The sequence below is a fragment of the Medicago sativa genome, chromosome 8 (genome assembly GCF_051527215.1).
Source record: "Medicago sativa cultivar Bolivia chromosome 8, Bolivia_mono, whole genome shotgun sequence".
In the NCBI taxonomy this organism is placed as follows: Eukaryota; Viridiplantae; Streptophyta; class Magnoliopsida; order Fabales; family Fabaceae; genus Medicago; species Medicago sativa.
Genome location: NC_140756.1, coordinates 14,859,298 through 14,871,882, shown reverse-complemented (window position 1 = coordinate 14,871,882; position 12,585 = coordinate 14,859,298). Strand labels below are relative to the sequence as shown.

The following is a 12,585-nucleotide window of genomic DNA, read 5'->3' as shown; positions in this document are numbered from 1 at the left end:
TGCTATATATATGGGGTTTGCTACAATAGACCCACCTTTTTTCATGAAGGTCTATTTTAGCAAGGTGCACCTTTTGCTTTAGACATAAATACCCATATTTTTGTTTTTTGAGAAAAAGAAAAGCAAGGGACAAGTGTGTAATTCTGCTTTAGTCATTAATGTTTTTTTATTTTATTTTTTTTGTCTCAAAAAACAAAAATATGGGTATTTATGTCTAAAGTAAAAGGTGCACATTACTAAAATAGACCTTCATGAAAAAAGGTGGGTCTATTGTAGCAAACCCCTATATATATATATATATATATATATATATATATATATATATATATATATATATACACATATGAATTTAATATGTGGGTATAAATGTCATTTACTAAATATAGTTTATTCTTTCCTTCCACTTTCTATTCACTTTCACTATAATCAAACAACCTAACAAATCATCTCACTTTCCATTCACTTTTCTCATACTTTCTTTCCTTTAACAATCTTTCCTCTTACAATCTTTCCTTTCACTTTCTTTGGTGATCCAAACACACCCTAAACGATGACCTCTGATATGGCGGTAGAGATGAGAGAAGATCTAAACTCAAATTGGTATGAAAGTAAAAAAGTAAAGAAAGAAATACTTTAAATATTTGCAATTTAGACATGAATAAGACTAATATAATCCTGATTAACTAATCTGGATATTACATACATAATTTACATAGAAACTATCTGAAGTTTGTGAACAAAAAAGCATCAATAAACTACAGGGAAAGTCTCAGTGATACTAGATGGCAGAATCATATAAAGAATAGCTACAAGTACATCAGAGAAACTTTGTACAAGGTCAACCAAAGATTCTTCAAAGGATTTCACCTGTTTTTGTTGATTCTGATTATTACTATGGTTACTGATTTTGCTCCTACAAAGAGGACATGTAGGATTGTTCTTCAACCAAGCACCAATACAATCAGCATGATATCTATGATTACATAAAGGTAATACCTTAACTTTTTCTCCTTTACACATTTGGCTTAAACAAACTGAACAACAATCACTTTCACCTTGATCTATTTCCTTCACTGAACCATCATTCTTGTAGAGTTTATGCAGAATCTTGGTTATGTTTTCTTGAAATGAGTTAGCCATGAGAGCAATTATTGTGAGGAATTCAAGAATGGTTGTTGTTTTCATGTTTGGTTTTTTGGAGCTAAGAGAAATTCTAAGGGAAGAGGTTGAGATATCTAAATTGGACACATCTAATTACTTATAGGTCCCAGCTGGTTGTTGTTATTTATTTTATATATAAAGAAAAACTTTGGTTTAAGAATATTTTAACTTGGTTGTTGGGGTAATGCTAAAGTATGCGTGTACTAAGATTAAAAATGACTCAGAAATTGGAATGTTAATATATGTAATTATTGTTTTTTTTAAGGAAAATATGTTATTATTGTTGTTCCTATCATTGTTTCTATTTGGGCCAACTGCTTTGTTAGGCGTAGAAATTTTGTTTGGCTGCTAATGATTTTGAATGCTGACTGGAAATTTCCTGTAATACTTATCAAAATCAAATATTAATATCTTGTGTACAAGAAAGGTGTTGCACAAATTGTAATTGAGTCTAGCGGAATGAGCTAATCTATTATAATGCGAAAAGTTAAAATTTGAATTTTGATTAAAAGATATGTTTATATTTAATTTCGGTTGTGTCTCCTATAGGATTACCTCAAATGGTGAGAATATGTGGAAGAAAAAAATGAAGGAAGGTTGTCCCAATGGGATTGTATATGTTCACTCTCAATCTAATTTATGGTCTTGAGTTTAAATTTAACACTTAATACCAGTATCGTTTTGGTCTCCAATTTCATTTGATTTGACTCGAGAGGTTAACTATGTAATAAGTGGTTTTATTATAGAGATCAATGACAAATCGCTATAGTAAAACCTAGTTGAAAAATCGTGTGTCAAATTTAACTCACCTCTTGGTAGAATTACATATTATTAGAACCTATTCCTTAAACATGCGGGCTAAGACAAAAAAAAAAAAAAAAAATAATCTTTTTTGACATTATGTTATTTATTCATATGCTTCTATTACATGACAGTGTACTAAAATTGAATCTGAAATTTATAAAATGTATCTGTCTTTTGTATTTTTACGTGTGTACAATGAATCCGTCTTTTGTTTTTTCAGGATTGTTATGTGTTAATGAATCTGATGTCACGATTGATTACTCTATAATATTTGTTGTTGTTGTTGTTATTTATTTATTTATTTATTTATATTTAGTGTAAAGGCTGATTCATCCATCTTTCTTCAAAGAACATGAGCTGCTTGGTTTAGAAGAACAGAAAACTTCTGGAAACACTTTACTTCTAGTTCGTACTATCATTTTAGTTCCGTGAGTAGACTGGTGGCATTTAGTATGCACAAAGCACAAATTTGTGCACATTTACAAAGTTACTTTTTCAATGCACAAGTTTTTGGTACACCATTAGATCAATGAGGAGTACCGATTTTATCATGGTCTAGCTGTATTATATTTTTTACATTCTTTATCATGTTGTCTTCAACCTCCATTAGTACTAATTTTTTCAGATTTCAGAATTTTACATTCACACACCACTGATAAAATCCCAACATAAGTTTGTTGTTGCCTGGGCTTAGCATTTTAACAGGATTCAAATAATTGAATGTGTAGAAAAGGACAGGATTCAAATAATAGATTATTGGCTGGGCTTATCAATCCGGTTAAAACGTGTGCATCTTTGCTCATGAACCATTTCGTTAAAGATTCTATTTTTCTGTAAAAGTATTGAATATATTCATATTTTCAACTAACCCATGAAAAATAAACAAACAAGCATTTTCTTCAACAACTCATCCTCTTCAAATGAAGTTTTATGCTTTTGAGTCTGGAGAATGAAATGAATGAAGGAATGGAAAAGGAAAAGATTTTGATTATTTTTTTAATCAAGACAATCTGGAAACAACGACTTGGAATAACATGGTGTTATTGGTTTGGTGAAGACAAAGTAAGAAAGATGTGATATGGGCAGACTACAATAAAGATCAATGTTCTTTTTAATCTAATGGTTCAGAAAATACTTTCTTTAACTTGTGTATGATACACAAATTTGTGCAGTGTGTAGGCTAAATGCCACCGAGTAGACTTAGAAGAAAGAATAATCAAAGTCCTTATTATTGGTGAGTATAATAGACACCTGGACTTTGGCAGTCTTGAAAATGATGTCACGTTGAAATTTCTAACGAGCTTGAAAGAAAAATCTTGGTTATTACATTCACTGATGTTCTAAGAGACAAGTAATTCTTTAACTTTGACTCAGAACAAAATCAGTTTCTGTTTGAATATATTCATGTAAAAATGAGTTAAAATATAAATTTAGGTGTATAAATCAATTATAGAATCAAAAGCTTGCTTTTAAGTAGAAACAACTCTTTAGGCAAAACCAAATCTATTCAAAAAATAGTCAAACATGTTATAACCAATTCTACACCCTCAAAATCAGTTTTGATCCCTCTAAAAGTGAAACTGAACACACATGTTATCAAACAAACACCAAGTTAATTTATTACATACTTGTTCAAGCAAATAGAATCCATTCTTTGAGTTTTTGAATAAAATAGTAAACAAACACCAAGTTAATTTACATATGTGTACAAACAAATAAAGTCCATTCTTATAGAGTTATGGAAAATTGGAACGTAAAGTCTACTCTCATGTTGTCTACTAGTGTGTTTGGTTCAACATTTTAAAACCACAACGACCTCAAAATTGTGTCTCAATATCTTTTTTTGTTGTGAACTGGAGAAGCCATAATTCCTAACTTCCTCCAAGATATCGCTATGACTTAGACTTTTTAGATCCATACCATGGAACTAATCTCAAGTCGACAACGAGCCATCCAATTTTTATACGAGTTTGACTACTTGCCATGACTTCATGAATCGAACTCGAATTCTTTTTATGAGAGAGTTGTGTGGTTAACTCTCCTAACATCATGTTGGTCAAATACTATATGTATAGGAAGAATGATGCAACAACATATGTTGTGTCGCTTTTTATTTAATTAATGAAGGGCTTCGTGTCTAAATGTAACAATAAAAATACATTATCTTTAAAACTAATGAATGTGAGCTTCATCGCTAATAAGACCTTAATTATCCAAGGTTAGTCTATACAATTATATGTATGATATTCAATTTATAAAAAATATACGGCTTGTGTGTGATATTTGTTTCGGACTAGACCGAAGCACATCAATAAGTGAGTCGGATCACCCTAAGTTACTGGTTTAGGTCATCTTAAGCCACTAGGGTCAACGGCGGAGACAATTGTCCACATGACAGTATTGGGTCCTATCCTTCTAACCCGTGATTATGAAGTTTGACTCCAGGTAAAAGGTCCAATAAGTCCCAAGTCCCAACTACTCTCTTCTAACCCTGGCTTCATTTCCCACTCATATACTGAGCGTCATAGCATATGCAAAGTACACAACCCCCTCCATTCCACCAGGGGCTGAAGGTCAACTGTCATGATGATTATCATCTATCCTCCAACATTCTGTCATCTTCTAGTCCATGCAAACATCCGGTAAGAACAAAGAACAATATTCATTCATACTTTTCTAAGTACACTTGATGTTATGGCTAAGTGTTAAGAGTTTAACCTTGTAATTTTAAGATATAGATTTCAAATCTTATTAGATACAATTGTAAAATAAATATCAATGTCACTTTAACTAATAAAATTTTCGACTTCTCAATTTTTTTATAGCTTATATTTTGTATTTAATTAAATAGTTTGGTAGATTTAAAAGATTTTTCTCTGTGGTAACATTTAAAATATTATTTTATAGCTTATATGTTACATTTAAAATATTATTTTATAGCTTATATAAAGATTAAAAAAAAATTAGATTTTTCAAAGTGGGTTATTTGAAAGAGAAAAAAAAAAGTCTTATTTTTTACTGCTAGCTGTAGGCCTAAGTGTTTCTAGCTTCCAACCTAGTTTAGAAGGACACAGAACTTCTGGAAACACTCGTAGAAATTAGAAAGTACTCTACCGCCCATTTTGGTTCCGTGATTTGACTTAGAAGAAAGAATAATCAAAGTCGTTAGTAAAGATACACGACCGGGACCTACGTAATTTTGAACGTGATAACATGGAAATAATGAATGATTATCATAGCTCATAAACAGATATGTGTACTTCCCCGACATATGGGTTTTAAAATGTTGAGACATGGTTGTGAGAATTTTTTTTTTTTTTTTGACATAAACCAAGGCATTTCATTGATAATGAGGGAAATCCTTCCATAAAGATGGATAGATTTGTTGAGGGAGAGACCCCACCCAACATCTATTTCCAACAGTTTTTGCCAAACCCACAAGACTATGGGCTACTTGATTACAATTTCTACTAGCAAAATTAACAGAACAATTGCTAAAACGTGACAGATAATCTAAACAGTCTAGGATTAGAAACTCAATAGCTGCAATTTTCTTCCTACGGCGCAGGCAATGAACAACCTGTTCAGCATCAGTCTCTATACACAGACTTGCGAATTGCTCCCCTTCCGCCCAGCTTAAACACCATCTAAGAGCAAGCGTCTCAGCCACGAGCGGGTTCACCACCATCTCTTCCTTACGGGTAGCAGAGAACAGAACAGCACCATGGTGATCTCTAGCAACAAAACCCCAACCTGTGCTGCCATCAGTGAAAACTCCTGCATCTACATTGATCTTGACAGTACCGGTCTGAGGAGGGCACCACCGTGTGGGAACGCGGGATATTGGCTGACAATCTGCTTTCCTATTAGCCAAATTGAACTCTTCCACTAGCAGCACTGCTGACTGCGCTATTGAGGCAGGATCAAACGGTGAATTTTTAAAAATCAATTGGTTCCTTCCCTGCCATAACCGCCAAAGGGTAATACCAAAAAACTGGACAGCTAAAGGGTCATCCTTCTTCAACCAAAGTTCCATCCACTCTCTACACATACTGTTGGGAGGAATATGAATTCCAAGTGGAGATGAAAACCAAACAGCCTTCGCTGCCGGACAGTGCAAAAAGAGATGGTTCAAATCTTCCAGTCCAGAGTTACAAAGAGGGCAAGTTTGGTCCAGAGTTATACCTTTTTTGCTGAGATTACATCTGGTAGGGAGAATGTTGCTAGCAAGCCGCCAAAGGAAGTTTTGCGCGCTCCTGGGACCATTGAAATTCCATATCTGCTTCCAAATATCAGATCCTCTCACTGAAGAGGGTTCAGCCACTTCTTTAGATTTGTTCTCACACAGTAAGTGGTGGCCTGACCTAACTGAGTATTCACCTGATTTCTCCCACTGCCACGTAACTTTGTCATCAGGAAGTCTAAACGAGATTGGGATGCTGAGGATTTTCTTCGCAATGAAGCTGTTGAATGAAGCCATAATTCTTTCTCTATCCCACGAACGAGATTCATGAACGATAAGATCAGCTACGACTGCATCCTCATCAATTGTGCCTTCTGCTCTCTGAATCGGAGTACACTGTGTTCCAGGAATCCAGTTGTCTTTGAAAATCCGAACAGTTCTACCGTTGCCAATCACCCATTGAGCGTCGTTTTCCACCAACTCTCTGGCTTTTATGAGGCTTCTCCAAGCATAGCTCGGTTGGAAACCCACCTTGGCCTTAGAAATACTTGTCCGGGGAAAATACCTGCTTTTGAAAATACTAGACATAAGAGAATTATTGTCAGCCATAAGTCTCCAGTATTGCTTTCCAAGAAGAGCTTTGTTAAAATCACTGAAAGACCGAAAGCCCAAACCCCCTCTCTTCTTAGTTACTCCGAGCCTGCCCCATCTCATCCAGTGAATTTTCCTCTTGTTTTCATCAGAACCCCACCAAAATTTGGCCAACATTCCTTCCACCGCATCACAACAACCTTCTGGCAGCTTGTAACAACTCATTATGTAATTTGGGATAGCCTGAGCAACCGCTTTGATTAAAGTTTCTTTCCCAGCACGGGAGAGGCATTTCTCTTTCCAACCTTTGATCTTCTTCCACACTCTCTCTTGGACAAAGGAGAAAACCTCCTTCTTAGACCTACCAAAAATCACCGGCAAGCCTAGGTATCTAGAATGGGTATTCACAGTCTTTATATTAATCCTATGACAGATGATGACATGGTTGTGAGAATTAAGTGTAGATGAATGTGATTGAGTATAAAATACGAACCGTTATAGTTGTGTCTTTTTAACAAGTAATTAAATTTAAGTGGTTCATGAACTCCACCAACTAACAAATTGTTTGAGTCAATTCGAGTTTAAATTTTAAGTAGAACAATTGTTAATCAAATTATACTTACTTCGTGATCAAATACTAGATTACCAAGATCCTCTTACTTTGAGAATTGGAGGACTAACATCACAACAAAAAAGTTGTGTCTTTATAAACCAAAGTTACAAATTGTTTGAGTTATTGTAATTGTATTATTTTATTTTATTTTTTACGGTAAGCAAGAGCTTAACATTTCATAAAATAGAGAATATTACAAACTGATAGTGTTAATATTGAAGGGGTATTCTCCAACAATTTTGAAGAGCCAATACAAGAGAAATAGTCTATCAAATCATGATTTGCAATACACATAAACTTTGCTGACAAGTATGAGAATTTAGCCAAATTACATACCCATCCATCAAAAACTTTCATCTTTTATTACTGACAAAGGAAATGTGAGAATTCAGAGTCTTTTTTCCTATCCAGATACAGATCATTTCTTCTGCCACATCCCATCCATTTCGACTAAAATTGTATTTTTCTTTATATCTTGACATAGGGATAAAAAAAAAATATTATGATTCATACGAAAATTTTGTTTTTTATGATTATATGTTTATTTTTTTGAAAATTTGATATCCGTTCTAAGTATCGACTAATTTAAAGGGGTCAATCCCCATAATCTACTTGTGAGAATCTCATTTAAAGTTTGAACAAATCATAATTTTGAGCTTTATATTAATATATGTTAATCTTGCTAACTAGTGTCCCCGAAGCAATGATTAAGGAATCTATAAATAAAAAAATTTGTCTTAAAAACATAAATTTAACTTTTATTAAGTAATAGGCCAAATACCTCCCTGAGTCCTTTAAGTTTCACGTTTGTTTCAGATAGGTCCTTTAAGTTTCTAAGGTTTCAGACAGGTCCTTTAAGTTTCGAGTTTGTTTCGGATAGGTCCTTTAAGTTTCTAAGGTTTCAGATAGGTCCTTTAAGTTTCGAGTTTGTTTCAAGTTTGACTTAACAGAAAGATCAACTTTGGCTCAACGGAGGTTGATAGAAAGGACCTATCTGAAACAAACTCGAAACTTAAAGGACATATCTGAAACCCTAGAAACTTAAAGGATCTACCTGAAACAAACATGAAACTTAAAGGACTCGGGGAGGTATTTGACTAAATAATAATTACACCACATTTTACAAAGTACATTAAAACCTCGTTGACTTGAGCATTAATGTTTCTTTATACGTACACCCCGCACTAGTGAAAGATCGTCATCAACCATCATCAACCACCACATCGCCGAAATTGCTTTGCACCTCTTTGGCTGGCACTTTTGTTCCTCGACAACAACAAGAATTATCTATTTAAAACAAAAATGATCATTCTGTTGCTAAAAAGATACTCCCTCCGTTTCACAATACTTGTCCATTTTGGAGAATAATTTTGTTTCACTTTACTTGCCACTTACTAGTTTCAATGCAACATTAATTATTGGTTTATCAATAATACCCTTACCTATTTATTGTAGAGAGAGAAATAATATAATGAAATAATAAATGAGTAAGGGTATTATAGAAAAAACACAAAGAATTTCATCAAAAATGACAATATTTATTTGATTCATTGGTATGTGTAATTTCTTCAAAATGGACAAATATTGTGAAACAGAGGGAGTAGTAAATTTATTGATAAAAAAAATTATAGTGAAATCCTTCAATTTCGAAAATGCTTAGAAAGCTTTACTCTGTTTTTTAAGGAAATGCTAACGATTGTCTTCGATGTATTCTTTAAGAAACTTAAATGGTACTTTCTCCTGTCATATTTATAAGTAAATATTGTTTTTTCAGTCAGATTCATTCAATGATAGATGAATTTAGCAAATATTGTAGTATAATATAGTTATGATACATCCGTTTTTTAATGAATCCAAAAAGTAAATTATTGCTTATAAATATGACCAGAGAGAGTAGATTTTTGTAATGTTTGATTGATGTATTGAAAATTATAATATATAGTTGACTTCTTTAAAGAATATTTTCTTAATAAATAATGCTTAAAGAGTACCTCTGAAACACTCGTAAGACTTTTTTTTCTTCAGACTCTCTAACGAGTGATTTCAGAGCATGAATCAACTTCAAGGGTTTGAGATTAGATAATGGTGCAACATATCTCTAAAATAACAAAAGACAAAAGGTGCTGAAGTTAGACGACATATTATGTTGGTTCACGAGGATATATAGTGAAAAATATAGTGTGTTGCTAATAAATTTGTAGATTTTTTTTTTTTAGCAAAAAAATGTAATTTTAAGAAATTCAACTAAATTTTAGTAATAATAATAAGTCTACGATCTTTAAGGTACAACTAAGTTTATGTTTGATTTTATGACGGGTATATCAGAACCACGGTGACTCAACGTAATTTTCAAAAACTCCACATTGTAACTTTTGCAAAATTAAAGTGAGTTGTCGTGATTCTAACATATTAACGGTGATACCAGATATACACCAAATTGATAAAACCCCATTCAATATTTGATCACTTTCTTCATCATTTAAATTATTTACCCAATACTTTTTGTTCATATAAGCTTCTGTTTGGTCTTTCTTTTTGTTGGAAAAACTCTTGAATGAAGTCGACGTGGAACAAAGCCGGCGTGGCGTCTGCGTCGCTGATTTGTTTTAGTAGTAATTTTTATTTTGCCTTGTGTCCATCATCGATTAAAATAGAAATATATCAAAGCACGTTAAAATTGAAATATAAATGTTAAATTTTTTTAATAACTAATGACAATTAATTAAAATGTATGTCATCATCGCTGGCGATGGCTACCCTACAAAATGTGAAACCGTGATTTTAATTTATATAATAAATATATAAGACCCAAGTATGATTCATTTTTCACAAACATGGAATAATCAAAAGAAGATTGGTGAAAACCCAAAGAAATAAGGGAAGCAGTAAGCTTGACATTCCATTGCCTACTTGCATTCTTTTAATCCATATAGATTTTTGCAACTTGCAACTAATCCAGACTTAGGATTTGAAAAACCGGGAGGACCTTTCATGCAAACATCTTATATTAAATCACCATGTAAAAAGACATTATTAACATCTAATCTTTTTTTGGTTACAAAGGCAAAGGAGAAACACAAAAAAAACAGAAGAAAGCAGGAACAAACAGCTAGCCACGGGGGAAGAGGGTTCCCCAAGCATCATCCTTTAAGAGAGGAAGCAATCCTTCAGGGGGGGTGGCATGAATAGACAAGTCTGAGTCCATGGAAGCTCCCAACTTTGCAAGAAAATCGGCGCAGCGGTTTCCCTCACGAAGAGTGTGCAAAATAGGAGTGTTTGAAGGCCGAATCAGGTCCTTGATGTCTTGAATAAGAGTGGCATAAGCATGATAGACCACTGCAGGCCCGTTGATGAGATTGACGCAGTGGAGAGAGTCAGAATAGCAGACAACATCAACAATGTTCAAGTTTTTAGCTTGCTGCAACCCTATAAGGATAGCGTGTAATTCAGCAAACAAAATGTCATTCGAGTGATCTATATGACCTGAAAAACCAGATGTGAAAAAACCAGCAGTGTTTCTAATAAGACCCCAAGCCGGTACGTTGAGGATTACCAAGGCAACTCCCATCCACATTGATAATGAAGCAAGAATGGTTGAAACAATTCCACTTTACAACCCGGTCTTCAGCAGCAGTAGCAGGGAAGAGTTTGAAAGATGTCCGGACAACATTGACCGTGTCTTGAATATTGAAAGAAATACGGTGAAGCGACCAAACCTCAGAACTAAAACACATTGAGTTTCGATATCTCCAAATCCACCATAAGGTTGCAGCAAAGAGAAGAGAATGAGGACCCTTGAGACCGTGTTTTAGCCAAAGATAAGCATCATTTTCAATGAAGAAATCAGCGGTGTTGAAGCCAATATGACGCAAAATTTTGGAGGAGTGCAAACAGTCCCGGAGGCAATGAATAAGCGTTTCAGCATGCTGGCCACAACGGCTGCACTGATAAGAATGAGCAATGTTTTTGTTTCTTAACAAGGATAAAGTTGGGACGGCATCATGACAGGCCAGCCATATAAAGAACATGAATTTCTCCAGTAGCCGTAATGACCAAATCCACGTCCAAGAGATAGAGGTAGAGGCTGTATTGTTATAGTTTGAACGTGAAAGAAGCCAATTATATCCACTCTTAGCTGTGTAAACACCGTTTATGTTGGGGGACCAAACAAAAGTGTCTTCCACGGAGTCATTGAAACGGACATTCAAATTGTTGATGTGATTTGCAGCTTCAGGAGGAAGCGTGGTATAAAGGATGAGGGTGTGAGGTGCCGGACTGCTGATAACGTCTTTGATAGTGAGATGAAGGTCGTGAATGTCGATGAAGGGGACAAGAGGAGCAAGGGGACCTGAAGAGCTCCAACTAGTGAACCAAAAAGAAGAATTGCCGCTGCCATGTCTCCACTCAAAACCCTTATGAAGCACGGATTTTGCGCGGATGATAGCAGCCCAAATAGATGAGCAGCTGGAAGGGGCAGAAGCGCGGAGCACATGAGTATTAGGAGAATATTTATTAGACAGGAGTTGTGTAACGCCCGTTTCGATTATTTAATTATTTTAAATGAGTTTTAGAATATATTTATATGATTAGTGTGATTTATAAGATTTATGTGATTTTATAGAGATAATTGTTATAATGAAACACTTCTACTATTTTTTTTAAAGTTATTATTTGACAATGTGTTATTTGAAGATGTGTGATTTACAGATGTGCTAGTTAAAGATGTGTGATTTAAAGATGAGTTATATAAAGATGTGACATTGTTATATATGCACTATATGTGTTATTTATGATGCTCATGTTGATGCGATGTTTAAGATGTTGATGTTTATCATTTGATATTGTTAAGTTATGATGCTGATATGATGTGACTTTATAAGTGTTGCATATGTTGTTGTTGATCTTATTTAAGATGTAAATGTCGGTCTAAGTCAAAGAGTTTGTTAAGTCGTCGAGTTGTTATGAAGTCATCAAGTTGTTAAGATGTTATGTTGTCAAGATGTTAAGATGTCATAGATGTTCATGAAGTTTCTAAGACGTAAGATGTTGAGTTCATGCATACTCATTTAAAGATGAGGGCTCATGCCCTGGAGCTTTTGCTCAACCACGACGATGGAGCTTTTGCTCAACCACAACGATGGAGCCTTTGCTCAACCACGACGATGAGGGCTTATGCCCTAGGAGTATATTTATGCTCAACCATGACGATGAGGGCTTATGCCCTAGAATGGTA

General features: G+C 34.2%; 1 protein-coding gene across 1 annotated transcript; it reads right to left on the bottom strand.

Moving 5' to 3' along the window:
- Positions 1–747: 747 nt before the first annotated feature.
- LOC146897247 (putative RING-H2 finger protein ATL19) lies at positions 748–1,185 on the bottom strand. Its single transcript, XM_085736398.1, has one exon. It carries the CDS (start codon positions 1,183–1,185, stop codon positions 748–750), a length of 438 nt encoding a protein of 145 aa, XP_085592524.1.
- Positions 1,186–12,585: the final 11,400 nt, after the last annotated feature.